Here is a 27,241-nt window from a genome sequence, read left to right on the forward strand (position 1 = left end):
GGGCACGGCAGGGCAGGGGAGGTGCGGCACGGCGTTTCTTGCCACCCGAGGTGTTTCTTGCCCCGCGGGGTGCGGCAGGGCCCGGGAGGTTGCGCGGGGCTCGGCCGCCCCCACTGCGCCCCCTGCGCCCACCTGCGCTCCGGGGACGGAGCGGCCCCGGGGAGCTCTCGGGGCTGCGGGCGGTGTCTGAAGCGTCCAGGAGCCGTCTGACGGTATTGTCGGGATTTTGCACTGTTTTGGGGACTGTCCTACTCTGTGTGCGTCTCTTTACAAACGTGCTTGTGTGGAAACGGGAACTTGAGATCGAGTGAAGGCGGAGGCAGCAATCTCTAAAAGAAGCAAGCAAACGCTTGCCCTCCGCAGGGAGGGAGAGCTTTGGGCTTGTTTATACTATAAATGCTTTTCCCAGCTGGGACGAGGGTGGGAGGGGGAAGCAAAATCAAGCTTAGAGAGTTAAAAAAAAAATCATTCAAGTACAAAAGCAAACTACAAGCTAAGTAAGCAAAGCTTATGGAAGCGAATTCGAGACAGCAGACTTTGCAAGTGAAGAAATAAGTTTAAGGGGTTTTTTTTCTGTACAGTAAATTCTTCTAATATCTTAAGAGATGTTGCTTTACATAGACATTGTCATGCAACAATTTGAGAAACTGTTTTGGAAGGCTTGAAGGTGGCTGGTATGAAATCAAAGTCTGAGCAAGATCTTTAATTACTTTTAATGCTGCAGTGAAGATCATAATCCTGGATTTTAGACTTGATAAAGACCATACTGTTCTTAATAATGGGCTTAACCATGGAGTGATATAGAAAATAAATACTTGGAAATGTCCTTTTTGAATGCTAAACCCTATTGGTTCAAGTCTCTTTCTGATTGCCATGCACTTAATCTTTCAAAAATGTAATGGGCTAGGAAGTTCATTGTATCTCTTTCTAACTAATTTTATAGGGTGTTTTTAGGAGTGTTGATCCCTGTGGTTTTGTACCTTATTTAAAAATGTTGCCATGGCATTATGCAGCTACCTGCTATTCGTAAGAGTATAACAGGGGAAGAATCCTGGTAAGGAACACATAACAGTAAGATGTTCTTCAAACTTTAGTACAGAGTTATTTTTCTTTAATTTATTTCTGGTAAGGCATATTTCCCACTGTTTTAAAATAAGTTCAAGGTTCTAATCCTTGCAATTCCTAATTTTTTGTAGTCCTAAAATAGGGAAAATACACTTCTGTTGTGATGTTTCTTTCCTAATTACAGGCGCAACTGTATAAGTTACTGATACATTTCAAGTTTTCTATTTGACAATAAGTGTCTTGCAGAAGTCAGTCTAGATGACTTATTGGTATCATCAAAATATCATGAAGCTATTGTTTTACTTACGTTTGACAATAAGTGTCTTGCAGAAATCAGTCTAGATGACTTATTGGTATCATTATTTATATTTTGTATTTCAAAACTGTTCAAAAGCTTCAGTTAAGACTGTAGTCATCTTCAACAAATTGTTGTAACCCATATGGAGACACGTTAGTATAAAGAACTTGCAAGGTAATATGGAGTATGCATGAAAGAATACAGATAATGCAAAAAATTAAAAATATCATGAAGCTATTGTTTTACTTACTGATTTTTTTCACTTATTAATTATTCTCTCTGATAAAATATCTATTGACTTCTTCAGTTCCAACATTCTCTATGTTCTGTTATACCAAATCTTGGACTCTTTGAGTAGTCCTGGCTGTTTAAAAGACCTATAGCATGCAATAAACTTATCATTTGGTCATCTGCTATGAGGAAAACTCCCACATAGCAAGCAGATCCTTGGTAAGTCCTAATAGTCCATTTAATTCAGTATTTTATTTCTGGCAGTGGTAATAGGAGATTATAACTTAGGGAAAGCAGTATTTCCTCTTCCTGCAGTCTGTGAATTAAAGTTGATGTGGCCAGTAAGAGTAACTTCACCAAGACCTGGTGGTGATGTTGTGTAACTGACATTATTTGTTTTATAAAGCAAAATATAGACAGCACAAGAGAAGAAATAAATATAACATTTGAATTACAGAAAGTGGCTACAAGAACTGTGAATTCCCCTGTAGGGTATAGGCAATTTGGTGACATCCTGTATCTCAGGCTAGCTATTATTTCTGGTAGCAGCTGAGCTGTACTATGAGCACTGGAGAAAGTCAGAAGCTTTTATGGTAATCTTTTCCCCACTTGCATCCTATAAGCACGCCTTGCCTCTATCCATTGGGCCCAATTATTTCTTATCCAGTTCTAGTACTGGTGGGAGAATTTGGTTTTTCTGGTATGTGTGGGATTTATTTGGTTATCTACAGTAAAGGCCTGTATAACTTTGCTGACTTTTTTTATTTGTTGACAATATAATTTATTAGTTCTTAAAGCAGTGTCAAGTGTAGGAATTTGACTCTTCTTTCTTTGTTGGTGTTTTATTCTATGCTGATGACCTTGACTGCACTGTTGTCCTTGCTGAGTCTTCTCCTTACATTTCTTTCTCTTGGACTACTTTGTTTAATTTTATGTGGAAAACTGTTTGTAAGCAAACAAGTTGATAAATATTGATTTTTAAGATCTTCATCAGTGGTGAATCTCTTTCTTTTTTTTTTTTTTTTGTGTTGTTGTTGTTGTCCATCTAATTTCTTACTTATTGATGGTAGAGGCTCTCAGAAGCAGTTGATGCAGTGGAAAAGGATTGTTGTAATCTTTTTTTTTTACCTTGGGCTGTATATTATAGGTCTATTGATGAGGTTAGTACTGCCTTTTCCCTACTTAATGGAGGGTTTTTTTTCTTAATTCTTCTACTGACTATAAATTTGTTCCGGTTCAGGAACCTTTACCTATCTTCTAGCCACCATGACCAATTTAAACTCAGGTCCTTAGCATGTATGATATTTTGGTTCAAATAACATTTCTATATCTCTGAAAATTGCCTCCTTGTTTCATTATATTTTAAACCCATGTATTTAAATGTCTAAATACATCTCTCTTAAATGGGCTAACCAAACATAATGCATGAATGACTGGTAAAATTGTGTCAGGCCTCCTTCCATGTTTGCAAAATCTTTCCTAACGTGTTGTACATCTCTTGTGGCTGCATCCTGTTGGTGGCTCATACTTTTCCCATGATTTTATTACATCCGAAGTTTGACTGATTTTGTAAGGGATTTTTTTCCCCTCTTATTCTCCTTTTGACTGATTCCATTCTGCTTGATCTACTATGGTTGTGTAATATGTACTTAATTTCACGGTCTCTTAAAACTCAGCACCTCTATTTGTATTTTTTGAAGGGGGTGAGAAGGAGGACACAACACACAGCATTTATCTCATCCCTTTGAGTTACATGTTTTAACATCACTTTGTTTCTGTCTTAGGGTGTAATTGTTGACATTTACTTGTACCACTAGATAACATGCTCTGTGACGTCTTTCTTCATGAGACATAAATGGCCTAGTTTGTTGACAGTCTGAAACCTAATTCTTGGGCCTTAAACTTCTGTATTCTCTTTTTCAGTCTGGCTAAAGAACCTTTTGGGGGGTTTATGTTAGAGTTGATTACATTTAATTTTTTACCCCACATAGGTTAATCAAGGTCTAAGAGAACTAATTAAAGCTACTATTTTCATTCTCCTAGTTTTCTTTTCTTTATTTGTTACCTATTGTCTAAAAATACCTGTGATGAAGGACTGATAATGACTGAGTGAAAGAGGACATGTCAGATCCAGGAGATCAGTTGCATACACTGGTTTAGGTTTCAGGAAAGAAAGACTGAGATTTCTGCTGTCAAGTGTGAGGTTAGTGTTGAGAAGAGCTCTTCTCGGCACTAATCATTTGTTGCTAACCTAAGCACATCTTTTATACCTAACTGCTGGATGTCATCACGTTATGTAGTTGTATCCCATACTGGTTTCCCAGAGAATCAAGGGCAATCTTTTTGCAGTTAAAGGGCTTCTCATATTGGGGGTTGTTGTGATGTTTGCTTTTTGAGGTTTCCTTTGCCTTTATGGATACTTGGGCACAAGTGGCTCTGAAGTGTCTGAACAAACCTGTTAAACTGGCCACTCTGTAAAAATTCCTAGGGCAGAAAAATCTCATGTTTTAGAACATTGTATTGGAGATAAACTTTTCAAAAGCTGGCCTCTTTTTCTAATAAAATCAAGTTTTTCTTGCCTACATCCAGCTTTAACTACTAGTTCAAATTTGGAAAATTAGTAAGTTGACATACAACTGGATGTCATCCCCCTTTGACTGTTCAAACTTTCTTATCTCAGCAAATCCATTAACAAATACAGTTGATTTTAAATATTACTTTGAGCTTCACAGCTAGAACAATTTGTTTTATTTCATTAAATTATTTTCCTACTTTCAGTTTATTTTCTTTGTGGTCCTTTTTGGGCTACAGATGCTGACATTTTTTTCTTCATAGATAAGTTTTTGGTACATGAGAGACTGCTTATGTTATTTCTATATCTGCGTTAGAAATGTACATTATATTAATTATTATCTTAACATGCAAATCAGCCAACTATAGTATAAAAAGTTGATGTAATTAAAATATTTACTTTATAATGTGTGCGTTATAATTGCAGACAGGGACTTGCACTATTATAATCTAAATTTATTAAAATGTAATATGTCTCTGAAGAATATGTTACAATGGAATGACTTAGCTAGACATAGATAAAATCTTGTGGTCATTATACTAAAAAATACATGCAATATGTTTCTTGGCATATGAACTGTTTTCTGACAGACCAAAAAATCATCAAGTGGCCATGGGGAGTTATGTACCTGCCGGGTTAAATCATAACTGGGGCACTTTAACATTGACTGCGTTCAAATGTTATACAAGTAGTGATTATGAACTGATACAAGTATTTCAATATAGATATAGTTTTATGAACAAGATTGTAATTTTTCTCTGTAAATATGCTCCTTTTTGTCTTTTTTGATCAAGGACACGATTGGAGATATTTAAAATTGTCATTTTCATATGTATTCTTCACAGAATTAGAATGGCATCTGCTAACCATAGTAAAATTGGTACTATAAATATATATGAACTTATAATTTTTTTCTTAAGAGGTGTTAATTTCTTTTCTTGGAAAAAGACTATAAAACTTCATTGAATTCATTTTTAAAATCCAGTTATAGAACATCCTTAAGAAGATACATGATGAAGTCCAATCCACTGCTATTGTTGGTAGCTAAAGCTTAATCTCCTCTAATAAACTGATAAAGCTCAATCTTAAAAGTAGCTTGTGAGAAGGTTGTGTGAAAGTCTCAGCCCAGTGTAGAGCTGGTGGTGATGATAGTGCTGTACATCTGTTACTAACAGCTTATTCCAGTCACTGTGAGGTGGCCTGGTTGTTCTGATAAATCCATACAGCTTGTTGGGAAAGAGCAATGAGGGAAAAAATTAAAAAAGGACATTTATTTAGAGCCATGCTATGTTTGTGCTGTTAGTAGCTTTATAGGAGTTGGGGAAGTCTAGGGAAATCAAATTCTTGCTTGACCTTGTATGACATAAGATCACTGAGGTATAGGTTTGCTGTGTCATTATCATATGGTTGGTTCTTGCACAGCTTTGCTCTAAACATTGTATTTTAGGATTTATTTTAGGATACTTGGCATCATTACATACTTTGAGTTCTCAGTGTAAAGATTCTTAAAGTGCTAGTTAATAAATAAAACCTGAGGATTTAACTGACTTCTTTACTGTAGATGTTGGAGTAATGTATTTGCATAATGGCACGTAAATTAGGAAAGTAATTAATTTCTATAATCTTGTAATTAAATGAATTTTTAAAGTATTTTGTTCTTGGGTAGTTGTGCATTTTTGTTATGAAGACATTATTATAATGAGTTTTGTGTCTTCAATGCAAAGTCACAGCATGTTAATTTTTAGTAATTCAGTAGTTAAGACAGATAATTTTTAGAGTTGTGATGGGACATATGACATTATGTCTACATGGATTGGCAGGACGTTTTCTCACAGAATTGAGTACAGCAAAAATAAATTCTGAGGTGAAAATTGAATTAATTTAAAATCATTCTTAATTTTGAAACATATATAATGCTACTGATTTATGGCAAGAATATATCAAACATGACTTTTTATAGAAGTTAGACAAATGTCTAAATATGTCTGTATATAATAGTTAAGCAGAAGCAGAAACAGTGGCTAAAGATGTATTTGAAAAAAAGTTCGTGGTTGGTTGTACATGGTTGGTGCAGTATATCAACTTCAAATGGTTAATTAACAGCAAATTTGGCAGTAAATGTGGAAGACCAAGATAGAAGTTTCTTACCTCTCATAAATTTCTGAAAATCTTTATTCATAACTAAAGTGCATTGCTGACTTCTGATGTTGCCAGATAACACATGGGAGAGTAGCATCAGTTTGCTCATTCCGATGCAATATAGGACATTATTTTCAAAAGTAATCTTTTATCCTATGTTTTCTAGGTGAATTATACATGTATGTTGTATTTAGGTACAGGGTTTTTTATTGTCTAGAGATTGAAGCCACTATAATCTCCAGCATATTCTTCCAGATTCTTAAGGTTGTGTCTTTTGTAAAGGGCAAGGTAGTAAGTACCTTGCTTTCATAATAAACAGATATCTACACTGGAATGTCCAGAAAATCAACTTTCAATATTAAATACAAAGAGAAGATAACCACTGGGGGTTTTTTTTATTTGTTGCTTTGGGCTTTATTGTGATTTTTTTTCGGGGGTAGGGTGGTTGGGTTTATTTGGTTTCTTATAATTATTGACCAATGTAGTGCTGAACTTTTAACAACACATGTGGTGTTCATGTCCTAAAGCATTATTTTCAACATCCCTTCCATTTTTTCCTTCTGACTGTTTTAGGTTTTTTGTATTTAGGCCTAGTCAATCTGAAATGAGCTAAAATGAAAGTACCTAGTTCTAAAGGGAGGATTGTGAAATGTCTGCAACACAAGTTTGATCGTAGAATCATAGTATATTTCAAGTTTGAAGGGGTCCATAAGGATCATTGAGTCTGACGTCCTGCTCCTTGCTAAGCCATGTGACTAAGAGCATTGTCCAGATGCTCAGTGAAATCTGAATGGTTTGGTGTAATGAAATCTTCAGGAGGAAATTGTCCTAGTGACTGACCACCCCCTCAGTGAAGAACCTTTTCATAATGTCAAACTGAACATTTCCTGACACAGTTTCATGCCATTTTCTTGTGTCAGCTCAAGAATTAAACAATTGTTTCTGCATCAAATTAATAGGATGTTTTGTCTTCTTTTATTCCTTCCAGAATATTATAAACAAATGTATTGGGCATCTTATATATAATACTGTATATGCCTTGAAGATGTCTCTTTTGGTCTGATCTATTATAGTACATTTCATTGTGCTTAAATTGAGATCAAAGAACATTTAACTGGAGGTACCAACTGGACTTTAGGTTCAGAGCATGCTAAGTTACTTGTAAAGCATTTAATAATATTCTTAATTACAACAATTTAAGGGATCAAACACTTTGAGGTTTTTAATATTTTTTATTATAATATTTAGTACACATAGTTTTATTCATCCCATACATATGTTTTGTTTTACCTCTATGTCATGGTTTAACCCCAACCAACAGCCAAGCCCCACTCGGCTACTCTCTCACTCCCCCACCAGCAGGACTGGGGAGAGAATCTGCAGGGTAAAAGCCAGAGAACTTGTGGGTTGAGATAAAGATAGTTTAATAGGGAAATAAAAAACCAAGCACACATACAAAGCTAAATAAGAAATTATTTCACTGCTTCACATGGGCAGGTAGGTGCTCCACCATCTCCAGGAGAGCAGGGCCCCATCAGTGCTTCCTTGGGGACACAAACACCATCACTCTGAATGTCTCTTCCTCCTCATGCATCCTCTCACTTTATGTACTTGGCATGATTTAGTATGGTCTGGAATACCCCTTATAATGCTACTGATTTATGGCAAGAATATATCAAACATGACTTTTTATAGAAGTTAGACAAATGTCTAAATATGTCTGTATATAATAGTTAAGCAGAAGCAGAAACAGTGGCTAAAGATGTATTTGAAAAAAAGTTCATGGTTGGTTGTACATGGTTGGTGCAGTATATCAACTTCAAATGGTTAATTAACAGCAAATTTGGCAGTAAATGTGGAAGACCAAGATAGAAGTTTCTTACCTCTCATAAATTTCTGAAAATCTTTATTCATAACTAAAGTGCATTGCTGACTTCTGATGTTGCCAGATAACACATGGGAGAGTAGCATCAGTTTGCTCATTCCGATGCAATATAGGACATTATTTTCAAAAGTAATCTTTTATCCTATGTTTTCTAGGTGAATTATACATGTATGTTGTATTTAGGTACAGGGTTTTTTATTGTCTAGAGATTGAAGCCACTATAATCTCCAGCATATTCTTCCAGATTCTTAAGGTTGTGTCTTTTGTAAAGGGCAAGGTAGTAAGTACCTTGCTTTCATAATAAACAGATATCTACACTGGAATGTCCAGAAAATCAACTTTCAATATTAAATACAAAGAGAAGATAACCACTGGGGTTTTTTTTTATTTGTTGCTTTGGGTTTTATTGTGATTTTTTTGGGGGGGTAGGGTGGTTGGTTTTATTTGGTGTCTTATAATTATTGACCAATGTAGTGCTGAACTTTTAACAACACATGTGGTGTTCATGTCCTAAAGCATTATTTTCAACATCCCTTCCATTTTTACCTTCTGACTGTTTTAGGTTTTTTGTATTTAGGCCTAGTCAATCTGAAATGAGCTAAAATGAAAGTACCTAGTTCTAAAGGGAGGATTGTGAAATGTCTGCAACACAAGTTTGATCGTAGAATCATAGTATATTTCAAGTTTGAAGGGGTCCATAAGGATCATTGAGTCCGATGTCCTGCTCCTTGCTAAACCATGTGACTAAGAGCATTGTCCAGGTGCTCAGTGAAATCTGAATGGTTTGGTGTAATGAAATCTTCAGGAGGAAATTGTCCTAGTGACTGATCACCCCCTCAGTGAAGAACCTTTTCATAATGTCAAACTGAACATTTCCTGACACAGTTTCATGCCATTTTCTTGTGTCAGCTCAAGAATTAAACAATTGTTTCTGCATCAAATTAATAGGATGTTTTGTCTTCTTTTATTCCTTCCAGAATATTATAAACAAATGTATTGGGCATCTTATATATAATACTGTATATGCCTTGAAGATGTCTCTTTTGGTCTGATCTATTATAGTACATTTCATTGTGCTTAAATTGAGATCAAAGAACACTTAACTGGAGGTACCAACTGGACTTTAGGTTCAGAGCATGCTAAGTTACTTGTAAAGCATTTAATAATATTCTTAATTACAACAATTTAAGGGATCAAACACTTTGAGGTTTTTAATATTTTTTATTATAATATTTAGTACACATAGTTTTATTCATCCCATACATATGTTTTGTTTTACCTCTATGTCATGGTTTAACCCCAACCAACAGCCAAGCCCCACTCGGCTACTCTCACTCCCCCACCAGCAGGACTGGGGAGAGAATCTGCAGGGTAAAAGCCAGAGAACTTGTGGGTTGAGATAAAGATAGTTTAATAGGGAAATAAAAAACCAAGCACACATACAAAGCTAAATAAGAAATTATTTCACTGCTTCACATGGGCAGGTAGATGCTCCACCATCTCCAGGAGAGCAGGGCCCCATCAGTGCTTCCTTGGGGACACAAACACCATCACTCTGAATGTCTCCCCCTCCTCCTTCGTCCTCTCACTTTATGTACTTGGCATGATGTAGTATGGTCTGGAATATCCCTTTGGTCAATTGGGGTCAACTGTCCCAGCCTGAATTTCCTTACAGCTTCATATGCACCCTCAGAAAATGCCTTGGCTCTGTGTAATCTATATTAATTATAATCTCTGTGTTGTCAGTTCTGTTCAGCACAAACCCAAAACACATCCTCATACCAGCCACTACCCTAGCCAAAACCAGCACACTATAATAGTTGTCCCAGCACTTGGAGATGAATGATGAAAAAACATATAATTGCCTCATAATGCATTTACAGTCTTTCTTGTCTTTTTTTTTTCACGTATAGTTTAACACCAAACTTCTTAATTTATTCACAGGTAATTGTAACAGTTATTTTTAAGCAGTTTAACTTCCTATCTGCTATCTTGAGATATTAATTACATCTGTATTTTTCAGTCGAAGATATTTACCAGTTTATTGAAAGGATAATGCAGTATCCATATCTATTTTAGCCCATGCTTCCCTGATGATGCTGAAACTAAATGTGAGTCACAGTGTTTGTCTGTCTTGAGAGACTCATTGTTCTGACAGGTTGATATTGAGACTAGAAAACTCAGATCACATAGATGGTGGAGCAGCTACAGGCTGTTGTGGTTTGACACTGGCCAAACTTCAGGCATCCACAAAAGCCACTTTTCACCCTCCCCTGCCACAGCTGGGCAGAGGAGAGAAAAATTATTGAAGGGTTCATCAGTTGAGATAAGGATTGAGAGAAAAATAAGTCCAAGGGCAAAGCAGGCTCAACTTAAAGGTACAAAGTGAATTTATTGCTAACTAAATCAGAGAAGGATAATGAGAAGTAAAATAAGCCCTTAAAAACATCCTTTCTTTCCCCAGGCCCTCCATTCTTCCCACCAACAGTGCAGGGAGACGGGGCATGGGGCTTTGGTCAGTTTGCTACCGCACGTTTTCTTCCCCTGCTACACCATGGGGTCCCTCCCATGGGAGACAGTTCTCCATGAACCTCTCCAGAGTGGGTCTGGTCTCACGAGCAGGCATCCTCCCAAAACTGCTGCAATGTGAGTCCGTGCCACCTGGAGCAGCTCCTCCCCTCCTTCTCCACTGACCTTGGTGTCTCTGTTGTTTCCTTCACATGTTCTCACCTCCGCCTCTTGTCTGACTAGAAAAAACCTGTTCACTTTGTTTTGATTTCCTTCTTAAATATGTTATCAGAGAGGTGTTACCAACCCCTCTCATTGGCCCAGCTTTGGCCAGCAGCATGTCCATCTTCAGAGCATCAGGGACTGGCTCTGCCAGGCACGGTGGAAGCTTCCAGCAACTTCTCACAGAAGCTGCCTCTGTGAACCCCTCACTACCAAAAACCAGAGAATGCAAAACCAATACACAGGCATACAAAAGAAAAAAGTTTTCATAGATTGTGGAACAGCTACAGGCATAGAAGAGAAACAAGTTTGATACTATTGTACTACTTGTAATTCTTTGATCAAGATTCTCAGTGATACTATGTGCCCTTATAAAAAAGCCACAACACCCTGAAAGCAAAGTCTTTTGATTAATGGGCAAGTATTAATTTACATGAAACCATGGTTTTCTTGTGTAACAGGCAGTAATGATATGGATATGTTTTAACAATTAGTACAGTTTTTGTTTGCAGAGGCAGTACATCAGTAATATTTTTCTTGATTGCTCATAGACCATGATTATGGTCAGAGATTTCTTCGGCACTGTCATTCGAGGTGACTGAATTCGTGCTATGTTTCTCATACAGTTTATGAGACCGTGCAATTCTCTGCACTTTGCATAGTTAATGTTTTAGCTGAAATCTCAAAGGGCAAGTAATTTGAAAAACTTCAGCAGCATTGTACAAAGTTCTTCTGTATATTCGTATGTCTGTATCCATTTACATGGATGACTGTATAACTACAAAAAATCTGATAATCTTGGAATGCTACGTCCTGTTACTGGGTGTCTTGACTTAAATATTTATGGTTTTGCATGTGCAGTTTGTATTTTTTGTTTGTTTTCTTTTTTTCTCCTTGACTGTCAGAATTTCTGAGTTAGAGGTTGAGAACGAAAATTATTGCTGTTTTTCTTTATTCCCTTGGAGAATGTCACCTGCCTACACACATTCTGGGGTAGGACAGGTAATGACACAGAATTGTTCTGTGGAAACGGTAAGTAATGTCGACGAGTTAGTAGTCAGCTACTTTTCCTACTTTGCTTTGTCTGTTTCTTGATTAAACAATAGACTTCCCTGTTTAGTTTTTACATTTATTATATTACAAACTGGGGGGAACAACTTGTTAAGTCAGTATAGAAAGGCAGAGGTTGTCTGGATCCTAGCTTTCGTACGAAACTGGTTTTTTTTAGGTCTGCACAATCTTTGTTGAGGATTTGATAGTTGCTGTAACCATGCAGTCAGGAAGATTTGTATGATAATGTCTCCTAAACAGCACAGCTGAAGAAGTGTATTGCTGCAGTACAGAAATGTGGTAGTATAGCTTTTATTCCTTTTTACCTTTCATTTTCGCTGGCATAATGCACTGTGAAACCTAATGTGAAACTTGGAAGCATACCAGAAATGGATACTACCTGTGGAAGGAATAAGCGCTGTGGAACTCTTCTAAGGAAGAGAAAAGAAGCTGATCCATTCCGATGAATTAGTTAAATTAGGCTTTTTAGTTTTCAGCCAATGCTGGTGGCTGTAGCTGAGCCCTTTAGGCTCTGCTGGCTGTCAACAATGGAGTTGCAGATTTTTTTTCCTCTTAAAAAAAATAAATTGATGCTTGGTATCTGTGATAATTTTGGCCCCTCCTACTGTGCCAATTGAAACCACTCCCTACATAACCAAAACAAATCATTCCCCATGATTCTGAGGATATTTTACATTTCAGTACAAGCTTTTGTGCACCGAACTACATTTTGTAGATAGTACATTTTTAAAAATGAAAGTACTTTTTTAGGAAACAGATAAGAATGACTCAAACAGCACCTCATTTTCGGAGCTCAGAAGCACAGTAAAATCAATCTTGAAGCAGTAACCTGCTTCAATTTTAAATACTGGAATACATCATCTAATAATTGCTTTAGTATTGAATTCTGTTTTCCATTAGAAAATCCAATAGGTAGAACATTTAAATTGCTGTTAAATGTATTTCAAATTACATATTTATGAATTTAAAACTTATTAATCTGAAATCATAGAACAGACTTCAGATCTGATCTTTGAGTAGCTTGTTTTACTGTTGAGTAAATTTTAGCACAGGATTTATTGTACTTATATATATTCAGGTTCTGTATTTTTTATTTCAACTGTGCCTTCTTTCATGGCTTGGATGACTTATATTTCCCACTGGTTTGATGAAGATGATTGGTATGAAGGACAACAAAGAGTAAGAATTGCTTAAAGTAATATTTTCTCTTTTATTATTTTTGTATTTTTCTTCTTTAGGGTACTGTTTATTTTTATATTGATAATATCAAAAGTAGTATTTCTATAGTGGTATAGGAAGAGATTTTTAGTTGTTTTAGTGAGGTCTTGAATCATAAAGAAGGCATATCCAAACTGAGTTTTGGATATGAGTGAAGCATAATGAAGCATATTGAAATGAAGCATATTGAAAATAATGTTTCTAGCTGGATAAAAGGTACTGGAAGTTTGACAACCACCTGCTTACATTTTTTAGGTTGCATAATTTAACAAGTAGTAATTTTTTAATATGCAATGAGATGGAAAGCAACCATTTCATTTTGTTGTATTAGAAGGAATTAATATACCATGCATGGAGTAAAATAAAATAGTTATAGTTAGTAATAGGGTAAACCAAAAATATTTGGGAGAGATTAAATTCACCTAGGGTCATTTCCAAGTTGTATCTTGGATAGCTTTATGTTTTTATTAACATTTTTCTGAGGAGGAGTTGTTACTATGGCAACATTTGCAGGATAACTTGGATTTATTTTTAGCATTTATTAGCTGCATGTCTACAACTGCTTTCATAGATTTATGGTGGGAAATGAATATAAGTCACATTTCTTTCACTGTATTAAACTCTCCTATGGTACCTTGTATTTCTGTGATTTCTTTTTCTTGTTTTCAGAGTATATGGTCAGCTAATTAGTTAGAATGCAGGAGATGCTAGTGAAAGCAGCTGCTTTCATTGTATTATTGTGTATTACTTGATAATGCCAGCTATATGCTCGTAAGTTTAAAAGAACTGGCAGATATTAATACTGTTCCACTGTTCTCATTTTACATGTCACTCATGATATGGATGCTTCAGATGTAGAATTACCTTTTAGTAGCTGTCATCAGGGATTCAGATGTGAGATGTGTCAAGAGGTAACGTTATCTGAAATCAGAGCAGTCTTGGCAATTTGCCAGCAGAAAAGCAATCTTCTGGTCATTGTTGTAGCTCTGGATTGGAAGATGAGAACAGAATCTTATGCAGACTCTTAGATGCTTCATACTGTGATCAGACATGGTTGTATACATATCTCTGTGTATTGCACACATTATCTGCAAACTATGACTAAGCAATACTCCACCGATAATGGCTTTATTATCACTGCTAGATGGTTTCATATTGATTAGGTGTATAGTCCAACACTGCTGGTGATTTATTGTTAGAAATATCAGCATTTCTCCATTCTTGCAGAATTGTATGGCTAGTATGGCTCTTCAGAATATCTCATTAAGGTGGCACAATAAAGGGTATTCTAATTAAATGTACAAGTAGTATAGTCAAGACAGTCCAAAGCACTACTTTGTAAGACTTACTATGTTACATTTTTTTTAATGTTATTGCCTTATGTTTTCTAAGCAGGGTATCTATCTCAGATTGATACATTTGGGGTTTATTTTGAGTATTTGTTTCTGAAAAACAGTTTTGGGCTGTGATTTCAAGTTTCAGACTTTAAGGAAAGGTCCCTTGTTCCCTTGTGAAGCCAGAAATGCTGTGGTTAAATCAGTTCTGGTAGTGATTTGGGTCCAAGTTTATTGTGGAGGTTTAAAATGGCAGTGAACACTAGTAGAACATTTGTTCATTTCAAATAATCTTTTAAATCAGAGTATTATTTTTCCTGGTCAGTGTCTGGATAAGCGAATGCACATTTTGAACGCTTGCTAGGTTGTCATAAGTAAGGAAATGTCATCTGCAAATTCTGGTTGCAAGAGTCCAGCCAAAGCTTCTGGTATTGTTGAGGAATCTTGTTGAAATTCAAAGCCTTGTCCTCTTCCTGGCTATGGCTGGCCTTCTGATTACCTGGGAGCTATACATGACATGTGTGCCATGAGTTGTATACAAAATTAGAAAAAACTTCTCCAATTTTTGCAAGCTATACTGCTCAGTGGTAAGCCATCAACCAGCCTGGCACTTTAATAAGCAGTAGACTGCCTTGGTAGAATTCTCCTGGAAAGTATGAAGGGCTCCACTTGCGTAGGGAAGTACATGTGTAAACCTACATAATTATTATACATTTTTCTACATTGTGACTGTCACTACTGTCACTACTAATATAGGCAGACTTTGTTCATCTTTTGCCCAGAAGCAGTTGCTTGAGTAGTGTGTGTTCAGAGACCTGCAGTAGTAACTGCAGTTTACTAAACCATGTCAAGACTGCAATTTGGTTAGCATTTTGCGGTACTCCAAAGTAGGAAGAACTTTTGTTTGTTTTGTCAGTTTTCATTTTGTAAGTTACCTATTGGCTTTTAATCTGTATACCAGAGAATTTCCATGTATACCAGAGTATTTCCAATTACCCTTATTTCATGGGTCAGGAAAAATTAATGAGAAATTAATTTCCTAACATGGCTATAATGTGCTTGGAGTTTCCCAGTTCCACTGGAAGAACACCAGTGCTAATTTCATTTGTGTTTTTACACGTGTCTCAGCGCTGTTGAGGCAGACATTGTCAGTCAGAAGTCATTTTCTGCTCTGGCTTGCAGACATGCCAACCTTTCTGCACAAGTTTGAAGACCTTTGTGCTTTTAGCAAGATAAAATGATTGTCCATTATCTGGTGCTGCTAACTGGTCCCACTGGATAGGGTAATGAATTTGAAACTCTGTGGTTTCCAGGTGACATTTTCATCTCCAACAGATTTCCTCCCAAGGATGGGTAAATATATCCAATGTTTTCAAGGAGAAATAATGTGATATAATGTATTTATGTCACTAAAGATCTTACTAATTATTATGTTATCATTGATTTGCTGACAAAGATATTGGTAGCTTGGGACAGTAGTGTGGATGAGATATAACAGTTTTATATGTCAGACATACAGGAGTGACAGCAAGCTTTCCATATAAGAAAAGTGGCAAACCTGATGGAAAATAATGACAATAGAGTGAACAGAAGCAGAGGACACTAGCACTTTACTGCTTGTAGCTGTTAAGAATCTACACTTTGTATGCACAGAAGCATATTGATTAACATAAAGCTACTCTACATCCTCTTCTGTATGCATGCCATATTGCACATTTGGATAGGTCATACACCACATGGACCACAATCAAAGCACATGTAAGCATCTGTTGCTTGTGCTTGATGGTTAGACATTTACTGATACTGATAACATGCAAACACTGTATTGATAATGAAAGTGTTAAGTGATGGGTTTACAGACCTATTATTATTCTACAGGTGTTATCGTATGCAATTGGGAAATACAGCGAGCAATGAAATACACCGAGTAGCTGAAGCAGAGTAAAAGGAGTTAGATTAAAATTAAAATGGTGCCTGTTAAAGAGCTGCAGTTGCCAGGCTACTGGCACTGCAGTTTTGTGTGTGGTGTGACACAACACTCAGTCTTTTCTCCTGCATCCTGTAGTAACTGCATTATTTGGGAACATCAAGGTTTAGTTCCTCCATCTGTCAAGTAAAGTGATTTCATTCTACAATGAGAACAATATTTTCAATTTTTGGGACCAGCAAGGTGGTGGAATGAACATGGAAATTCTAAAGTGCTTTGCAAAAATTGATACCTATGCTAAGGTAGGGATTATTAGGCATTTATCTTTAAGTTATTGATATAAAGCCATGGTATGTATGTAGTCAATTCAGTTGTTATTTTTAAATAATATTTATGATATACCAAATTTCAGTGTAATGTGGTTGGTTGTTGGGGTTTTTTCTATATTAAGCAACAAGGAAGGACCTAGAATGTTTCTACTTCTGCCAATTGAAAAGAAATGGGTTTTTTTTGTCCTCCCTCTTTCCTGCATCTCCTTGGAAACTGCGAGCACACACTGCTAGCTTTCCCAATGTGGTATATGTTTTTTACATGCACAGGTTTGGGTTTTTTTTCATTGTATACTTAAGATCCAAATATAATTACTTGTACATACCTTATTTCAACATAAAATATTTTTACAAAGTATAAAAACTCTCAATTGTATAAAAATGCACCATGTGTGAAATCATACATATTTTCAGTTATGCTGCATTTCTGGATTTTTGTCATTTTAATCAGGCTGTTATAATACATCTTTCTCTTTTACATCCACTTACTCTGTTAATTATGCTTTAAAGAAATCTATAATGTTTGAAAAGATATGCAGGAAATTGCTTTAAGACATGATACCTATGAGAGAGCAAGTCAGTATTCCACACAACTGTCATTTCTTCTTCTAGATACTGTCATTATGAATTTCAAGGTAAATGCTTCCTCTTGTAAAATGGTATATCATTACAAAGAGCAGGAAATAATAACAAGTTTTAAACAATAAATATTAGTAAATAAAATGCAAATTCTTTTCTGTAACAAAACTCAATATTTTACATATGTAATTTTTTTATGTATATTTAAATAGGGAAAATCTAGTCAAACTTTAAGAATACTTATTAAGCATGAATTCTTAACTCAGTGAAATAATTCTATATTACAGAGCAACATTTTTCATCTAAAATTGAAAATTTCATCTATAAGCAGTATTTTTATAGACATTACTGCAGAATCCTACAAGACAAACCTGTTGTTACTCTGAAAGAAAAATCTGTGGAATTCTGTTTTAGCATCTGTAATAGATCTTAGCTTTATGGCTAATTTTACATGTAATTAAACTGCAAATTAAACAAGACTTAAATAATATTTTCTTACAGATTAAAACTTCATAAAATCAAGAATTCTTAGCTCCCATATGAGAAGGTAAAAAAGAGTATCTGTACAAAGTGAAAAAAAATCTTTTATTATTATGAAGTAAAGCCTTATGCAGTCTTAGGTTCTATATAGTTGCAATTTTTTATCAATCTTACATTGATGGTTTTCAGGTGGCAAAACTACAAACTAAACCTATGATAATCTAATATTTTACAGCTAATTCTCTCCTACTTCACCATGGCCTTTTTTTAAACTTTCCTTATCAATTTGCTGATATACCATTGTTTGCCCTGGAATCAAGAGCAGAACCCAAAATTTCTAGTCCCAGGTATTCTGTGCTTTCCTAAAATAGTTATCTAATCAGCTGGAGGATCAGCTGGGGGACTTTAATCTCAGTAAAAGTGGTTGCTAATGATGCCAGTTATTTTTTCATGGGAACTAGAAGAAGTCTACTCTGAATGCCCCAAATGAAATTGTTTCTCTGCATATGTGATTTACACTTTAATTGCACAGAAGGGACCGCTGGAATTTGCAATTTTACTGAACAGTAAAAGAACAATAAATTGAAAAATTAGAAGTTTGGAGGCTATTTTTGCCACTTGATGATGCTGATTCTTTAAATAATTAGATTAATTTCTCTCTGGGGAACTCATATAATTTAGAAAATGAGATGGATTGCAAAGAAGCTGCAAGATTATGCAATTTATAGAAATGCCCTTTCTGGAATCTCTAATTTGCTGCAGAAGTGAGAAGAATAAATATTATTGACAGACAGAAAGGAAGTCTAATAGCCACAGCCCTAGTGTGCAACAAAACTATATCTTGTAACTTGATTTTCTGTATGTTTGTGTTCTGCTGTTGCAGTCTCTTTTACCAAAATTTTCAAAGGTTACATGTGAGCATTTCATTTCCTTCAGTCATTTGGTACTCACTCAGAATGTGTAAGCACTTTAACTAGGGTCAGTGATATCTGTGAGATGATCAGTCTCAAACATTCAACTGATCCTGATTTTCTGCTGAAGAAACCCCAAAATAAGTCACTCTCAATTTTTTTTCTTTTATTTTCACACTTTCCAAAGTGAGAGCAACATGATGTTATGAAATTTGCTACCTATAATTATTCATTACTGTTTACTTGTCAAGCAGATGCACCAAGCAGAGGAGAAAAATTAAAAATAAAATTAATAATTCAACTTTATTTTTATCCCTAATATAAATGCATTAAAATAAAATTTTGATAATATTTAGGCAACCAGTTTTTAGTCGATACTGACCAATAGGTTCCTTTGGGTTCTGTAGATCACTACTGCAACACCCGTAAAAAGTTTGTTCTGTATGTGCCCTAATACTACCATCATCTAGAAAAATATTTCCCCCTCTATATATTTGACATCAAGTAGGTCAAGACTGATCTACAGCAACACATCTGTGCTAAACTGTTGCACAGCAAAGCATTGAGTAACCGACCCTTCTACTTTATCAACAGTTGCTCCGTCAAAATGCTTGATTGCTTTTGAAGTCTCCTTTCTCATTAATTCCCTCTCCTTTGTGGAACTTGAAATGGTACCTAACACTTGGTAAATTTAACATAGCTCTTCTCCTCTTTCAGGATTATACTCTTACCTCTTTGACCTAAAGATGTCATCCTCGTAATATTTTTCTACCTAATGTCCCCCAGTCCATTAATCTATCCGCAGCATAAATGTGACCCTGAGACATTCTGTTACTAGGTAATGTGTTGACATTATCCTGAATGAAATGGGGGGTAGGTAAATTATTGGTCTGGCCCAGCAAAGCATTTCTTGCATTTTTATGTTGAAGTCAGTGTTCTCATTCTGAGCACAACTGGCACTGTGAGACTTGTTTTGGACAGAGAAAGCGTAGTTTGCTGTACTATAATGTTACCCTAAGCTTTGCTTTTTATTTTTCACAGCTTGCTTCAATGTTTTTTGTTAAACAGTAATTATTAAAATTTAGAAAGCTTCTCCAGAAAAGATGATAATAAGGAGGATAATATGATAAAGAGTTGTTCTATGCAAGTAGTTTGAAGACCTTTCTACATGTCAGTTTTACTTAAAACTATTAGTATATGGTTTATTTTGTCTGGCTGTCAGTGGGAGATGAATGGGAGACCAGAGGAGGCATCAAACTGTAATAGAGAAAGTATTGAACCAGACCACAGAAGAAAATGGACATGATGAACAGTTTCAGCTAGTACAAATCAAGAAACTATTCAAGTTTTTATGGGTGGGATCCCCCACCTCCCCTTTTCTTCTTGTTGTGAATGGTATTAGGCACCCTTTCTTGTGTGGCACTGAAGTCTCTGAAGGTCTACTTGTATTTATTTTGGATACATTCATTTTTATCTCATGCAAGTTATATTTTTAAAGTAGACATTTATAAATTATTTATGGGAACAAAAATGTATTCTATTCTTTAATATTCTGTCATCTTGGAGTCTAATGAATTTCTGTTTTAAAGGCAAAAATGTCACATGTGAAACAAGTGGGACTTTTAGCTGCTGGATGTCAGCCATGGAACAAGGATATATGTGCTGCTAGTGGGGACAGATTTGCCTACTGTGCTACCCTTGCTGTTTATATTTATCAGGTAAGATTATTCTTGTTTATCAGTCACACTGTAACATTGTTGTTGATTTCACTTTGAACACATTCAAACAATGTTTCTGCAATGCTTTTGCAAGTATGGTTGCTGCTAAGAAGATGTCTATGTAAAGCTTGATATTCCATTCAGGATACCCTTGAAGTTGTGTGTGTCAAGAATTATTTTTAGAAGACAGGCTTTCAGTGTAGCAAACATTTGAGATGAGTGAAGCTCAGTGATACAAGACTGGGTTCTGATGGAGAAATTAAATAATTCCACAATTCCATTTGAAGCTGTAGTATAAAAAAGTCTTTTGCACAGTGGATTAAAATGGTTCCAAGTTGTGAATTCAGTGACCCACCTTTATTTAATTTGGAGCCCAAACACCTCAGCACTGTGGTCTTCTGAAGTTTGCAATTGTTGTATATCAACACCTAGCTAAGAAACAGAAATGCTGTTACCTGGAATTTTCAGATTGAGAAATACGTGAGGAAGTAAAGGATTTACTTTAATTTTAAGAGTTATACAGGTAGTAGGATTAAATTAAACAAAATGTACTTTGTCATATTTGGGCATTTTTTAAATATGTATTTTTAACTGTACAAAGTAATTTTAAAAATTAGAAGGATTTCAAACTCATCTTTATATTCTTTCCTGTTTACCCCCTTGGAGATTACTAAATTATTGTTACCATGCCTATAAATAATACATTTTAGGATTGTTTGAGTACAATTCTAAATGAAATATAATAATTTTTAAGTGACAGGAGGATAGACATAAAACTGTTTTTTGCATAGTCAGATATTGGGCAACCCTTCTTTTCAAGTCAATGTATGAGAATTTATTTTATTGAGATGTGAGTTACTGGCAATAGTTAAAAGCACTATAAATTAATCCATAATCTAATACTGTTATATGAAGTATTCTCCCACCCAGAGGTATTTAAAGTAAGTTTACAAAAAATGTGTTTCTGAAATGAATTTTACTATTTCTTTAGCTGGATCACCGATACAATGAATTCAAGCTCCATGCAATTATGTCTGAGCACAAGAAGACAATCACAGCCATATCTTGGTGTCCCCACAACCCTGACGTGTTTGCAAGTGCCAGTGCAGATAGTTTAGTGATCATATGGAATGTGAATGAACAGAAGGTTGTGGCCAAGCTGGACAATACAAAAGGTATTTTAGACATGGAGATGTGTTTTATCCATACAGCTCCATCCATGGGTATGAGAAATACTTGATATAGTATAAACTCTATAGTTGGTAGGTTGGAGATTTAACAATTGCCTAACACAATAATAATTGCCTAACACAATCTGACAATATTCTTGTCAGATTTGTTGTCATTCATTTTAGAAAATAATGATAGTTTATTTGAGTAAATTGCCTTCAACCATCTTGTATTTGATAAAAACATTCTTCTTTTTCTCTAAAGAACTTAACCAGTTCAAGAGTTAACTTTGCTAGTGATTTCTTGTTGAGCAGGGGAGAAAAAAATCCCAAAACCAACTTTATTTTCATCACTATATAAAAGGATAAACAATTAAATTTTAAAATAATAAATTTCACAATGACTTTAGCTAAGTGAAAGCAAATAAAGGTAGCCTTAACAGAGTCAAGTATAAATCATCAGTGAATTTGATCAGCAGCTTTTGTTTAAATACCCTAATGCTTGTCTACCTGAATCTTATCTCAGGCCTTGATACTGCTGGAGATAGTATTACAAGTCTAGGGGGTTAATCATCTGTGTTACAGTTACATTTCCATGCCCAGTTCTGATTCATGTCATTTAGGTAAAACCAGTGCCTGTATTTCTGTTCTTACAGTCAATCTCATCAGGTATCCTTGACTCCTACATTTTGGAAAGTGAGTGCGACACAAGAACAGTTAGGATCTCAGGATCTAATAAGCTATTTTGGGACTCCCTACTCTGTTCTCTACAGAGCATTTGGGAATACCTCTGGAAATCTTTTATATCTTGCATATCATGCAAAAGAAACTCCACAGTGATTTGATCTATTCCAAAAGAAATATTGTATCAGTTTATGCATAAATATAAATGCTGGTACTTATTTTTCAATACATGGATTGTTAAAAAATCTACAGGAAGAAATGTTATAACTATTTTAATATTTTTAGAAACTAATTTAAGATAATATGTTTAAACCTTCTATTGATTTCTCTTTTAGTCCCTTTTACTCTGCCATATAAAAGTGTCTAAATACAGTTTTAAGTTTTCAGCTTGAGGAATTTGTCTTACTGTCATTTATTCCTTCAGGCACACATTATTAAATTATGAGGATTAATAGGGTTGGAGACATTAAGATCAAAATTCTTAAATGGGACTGCCTACACTTAGGTGATAGACAATGGAATTATAACTGTCATGTATCCAGAAGTAAGCTATTGAGAGTTCCCTTTTATTATGGAACTAGCATTTAAATTTTGTCACAAATATCTGCTTCTGTTAGATTTATCTCTAAATTTCATTGTATTTTGATAAAAAAGGCATTTTGAAATTCTCAGTATTTTACTATCTTAGTAGTAAATAACTTGGAGCAAAACATAGTAGTGAATGAAATTCTGAATGAATGAAAGTATTGCTTGCAGGATCAGGCTTATCCTCTTTCAAATGTGTGATTGACTTTGGCACTGATGAAGTATAGATATCATTAAATACAGCCCATCAAAGTAGCATAAGAGTAATTTGGGAAATTATTTTACTTCCTTCCTCTAGAATTCTAGTTTACTTTTACACTTTAAGATGTTCACACACTTCTCTAAATTTCAGTCTAGCAACTTCTATGTAGAAAAATTATTTCTACTGTTTTTCAAGACAAGTGCTGATACTGGGTCAAGGAATACTACATTGAATTTTGTGTCCTGGTTCTTATAAGGTTTACCTGTGTGTTTCAGGAATTCCTGCATCCCTTGGCTGGTGCTGGAATGCAGGTGATGCAGTTGCATTTGTGTCGCACAGAGGTCCACTGTACATTTGGACTATCTCAGGACCTGACAGCGGGGTAACTGTGCATAGAGAAGCACATAGTTTCTTGTCAGATATCAGTCTGTTTAGATGGCATCCAAAGAAAAAAGGAAAGGTGGTATTTGGACATACTGATGGAAGCCTATCTATTTTTCAACCAGGTAAAAACTCATATGACAAAATATTTAGTTTTATATATGTATCTCTTGTTTCTCCTTATGTAATTTTTCACTTTTTAAAATCAGATTCTATCATGTAGGTACATACATAACATATTTTCTCAATTCACAATATTCCTATTCCTTCCATATCACAAAAATATGCTTTCTTAGATAAAGAATGCAGAGCATTTTCTTTATGTCTCCTGCCTTTTGAGACCAAGATAAGACTGCATTTTTTTCACAACTGCAGTAAACACTTTTTTTTGCAAATGGTGACAGCCATGATCTTCTACTGAACTATATTTTCCTGCAAGTTTGTTTTTCTGAATGGAAAGACTTGAATCTTTTATTTACTTTCCTACTTTTGCATTTGTTCTGGAGTCCTCTGTTTCATATTCTAGAATCCTCTGCAATTTTATAGGTAGAATCTCACCTCATACTTAATATTATCTTCATGGTTCTGTTCTGTCAAAAGATAGATGGCAAAATATTTATCTCTTTTTGTCTGAAATCCACCACACACATTTGTGCATACTTTATAAATAGTCTAGTCTTCTGCCAATAAGGTGTCGTGTTAAGCTCATTTGAAGGTAATATTTCACTTGTTTTCATAGTTTTCTTCAAAGGCAGGTATCTGTATTAAGTTGACTATTGGAATTTTTTCCTGACTGCTTCTTCCTTGAATAAAAATTGATTTTCAACTGTGTGAGAAAAACTGTTCTTTAAATAATGTGTTAATTTTACATAGAGTTGTTCTTCAACAGCCATACAAAATTTATTTTTCTTCAGTTCACTCTACTAAGTTGTCACACAGGATGTCACAGAGATAGATTCTCTTGTTTCTGTAGTGCTGACTGAATTAGCACTGGCATTGGGAAAAGGAAATAAATTTTAATATGATAACAACTAAGTATTTATCAGATTGATACTTTTCGTGATGTCTGTCTAAAATTATTTGAATATGAAAACAGAAATAATAGGAAAATATTTAAAATATCAAAATCATGTTCTGCAAATGAAAATAGAATGTAGGGTAAAAAATCTAGGGAGTGGCAGTTTTGTATGTGCTACAATTCAAGTCGCTGTAAAGAAATTGTTTAAGGAAAATTATTTATTACTTTTTTATATATTTATTACTATTGTTGGGGATAAAATTACTTGCATCAACTCAAAATTTAAATTAGATTATCACAGAAATGCTGCCTTTCTCTGCATTTAGGATAGTTTTATTTATTATTGTAGTATTACACATCTTTATTAAAATAATTTTAAAATTTAAAAGATATACAAGTTCTTTCCTGTTCTCAGCATACATAAGATTCTTCATTTCCTACAGAGAAATAAAACTTGGCAGTTTATACGCAGCTGGGTGAAAATCTTCTGCATAAGTAGCAGACTACACAATGTTTGTTTTCACTGCTGTTATCTACCTAGTTTCTGTTCCCATGGCTGTATTTTCTTTCTTATTAACTCTAGACTATGCATTCATGTAACAGAACATTTAGTGTAAAGAAAATACATGCAAGAATATAAGACTAATACCCAATGCTTAGGGAGGTTCAATGCAGTCATATAGAGCCAAATGTTTTCCCTTTCATTTGTTCTCAAAATAAGCAAATGACCTTTGACTCAGTTGCATGATTCATACATGTTCATGTCTTCTTTTAACGGAAAACAAGTTAACAGTTAGGGTTTGCATGAGGTTTGCTTTTAGACTCTTTTTTTGCACAGGTAAAACTGAATGCCTCTTAGATAGATACTCTCATACTCTCCCACCAGGTGGTTGTACTTTCTTGGGGCTGAAGTGTTCGAAAATGGATGGCTTCAGTCACTTGAGGACTTTTTGCTTTTGGTTCTTGTGTAGCTAGCTGAAAAATGGCAATTCTGCTTTGTTGTCTGTTCTTGCTTTTCATTTCAATGTTGATTTGCAGTAAAATAAAAAGGTGACCTGTAATGTAAGCAGGGAACATTGTTTAAAAAAAGTGTGAGTTCTCAAGTTTTTGGCAAATTAAAGCAATTATCATACTTCTGCTGTTATTCCAATGCTTCAGAGGAGTGAAAAAAAATGGACTCACAAAATTGGTTTATGTTGTTAATTATTGTGCAATCTTAAATTATTTCTCCCATCTCTGGTACCTGATTTTATAATGTTGCCTTAGAGTAATGTGTAGGAGCCAGTACTAAAATTGAAAATTAGATTGAAGATGAATAATGGAAGGTGTAGATTCCTTATTTCTAGAAAAGCGGGTTTTTTTTTTTATAAGATCACAACTTCAGAAATACAGATCTATGTCATTTGGACTGTACACTGCCTTATACAACTAAGATTCATCTCTCTGTAAAGAGAAAAAGTGGGTGATAAATAGGATATTAAAAATGTGGGTTTCAGTAATATAGAGCATAAAGTGAAGCATGTAGTCTTTTTTGTAGGTGTCAGACTAGATACTTAATCTTCTGTTTTGGCTATGGAATCTATAAACACTTCATAGCTGCACACATAATTTTAAAGAAGAAAAAAATGTCTAAAGGCAGTTCTTCAGAAAAGGCCTTTACTGCCACAGTGTTTTTCTGGTTCTTACTGCCTTTATTTTGCCTGTGTTTGCTGTGGTGTGAAGATTTACTTGCACTCAAATGGCTTGTATTTTATGTTGTGCTGCAGACCTTAAGTCACAGAAATCCTTAGAACAATGTATATGATTTGACATACTTTCCTTTCCTATAAAATTATGTTTATAAATCTGACATGTTTCTGTTTCCTGCTGTATTAAACATAAAGTCAAATCTGATAGAAAAAGTAATTCTCTAAGTCAAATATTGCAAAGACAGCTTCATTATTTTTATTGCTGCAGACAATAGAGCAGGCTAGTAAAAAATTCAGAGAGGAAAAAATTGTCTTCGCCAACCTTGTAACTATTGAAAGGATATATTTGATTTAATTTTTAAATAACCTGTTTTCTTGTGCTCTTTCGAGGTTCTAAAAATCAGAAACATGTCTTAAGACCAGAGTCTCTTGAAGGAACGGATGAAGAGGATCCAGTTACAGCTCTGGAGTGGGACCCTTTGTCAACTGATTACCTACTTGTTGCTAATTTACATAATGGTATTCGACTAGTTGATTCCGAATCTCTGTCCTGTATCACAACTTTTAGTTTTCCCAGTGCAGCAGCATCTGTTCAGTGTTTAGCCTGGGTTTCTAGTGCACCTGGAATGTTTATAACTGGAGGTAAGGCTTTTATTTCCTGATTTATACAAAGATAACAAATACAGGACTTGATACTCCAAGTTTGATTTTTCTGTTTGTTAATATTTTTACAAGTAGAAGCATACATCAATTGTACATAAAAAGACCATAACACAAAACCGAAAAATAATAAAACTACACTGAGCAGATTTTTAATGTTTTAAAAATAATAGCTACATAAATATGTGACTTTCTACAATTTTTTATGCTAAATAATCTTTTCCTTATGCATGCTTTAGCAAAAGTAAATATTAGTTCCTTTGGGAATAGGAATTAATATTTATTAATTTGTACTAATTGATATCACTTCAAAGATTAAAAAAATTAAAAGAAAAGAATCTGATGCTTGCCTCTTTTCTACACCACA

At 34.8% G+C, this 27,241-nt stretch overlaps 1 protein-coding gene across 8 annotated transcripts in view; it reads left to right on the plus strand.

Moving 5' to 3' along the window:
* The window catches only part of WDR17 (WD repeat domain 17), a 60,202-nt gene that overhangs the window by 67 nt on the left and 32,894 nt on the right, over positions 1–27,241 (plus strand). For 5 of the 8 annotated variants that reach the window (XR_005626605.1, XM_039700199.1, XM_039700201.1 and 2 more), the window contains exons 1-5: positions 12,685–13,170; positions 20,359–20,487; positions 21,479–21,662; positions 23,403–23,633; positions 26,605–26,856. Coding sequence is in view for 7 of the 8 variants with exons in the window: in XM_039700199.1 (XP_039556133.1) it covers positions 13,105–13,170; positions 20,359–20,487; positions 21,479–21,662; positions 23,403–23,633; positions 26,605–26,856 (862 nt within the window). In the remaining variant the exon portion in view is untranslated. Of the gene's footprint in view, positions 1–17; positions 213–12,684; positions 13,171–16,424; positions 16,773–20,358; positions 20,488–21,478; positions 21,663–23,402; positions 23,634–26,604; positions 26,857–27,241 lie in introns of those variants that run through there. The other 3 variants (XM_039700204.1, XM_039700200.1, XM_039700202.1) reach the window with 3 other exon arrangements.

Source organism: Passer montanus, unplaced genomic scaffold (assembly GCF_014805655.1).
Source record: "Passer montanus isolate IOZ18808 unplaced genomic scaffold, ASM1480565v1 scaffold14, whole genome shotgun sequence".
In the NCBI taxonomy this organism is placed as follows: Eukaryota; Metazoa; Chordata; class Aves; order Passeriformes; family Passeridae; genus Passer; species Passer montanus.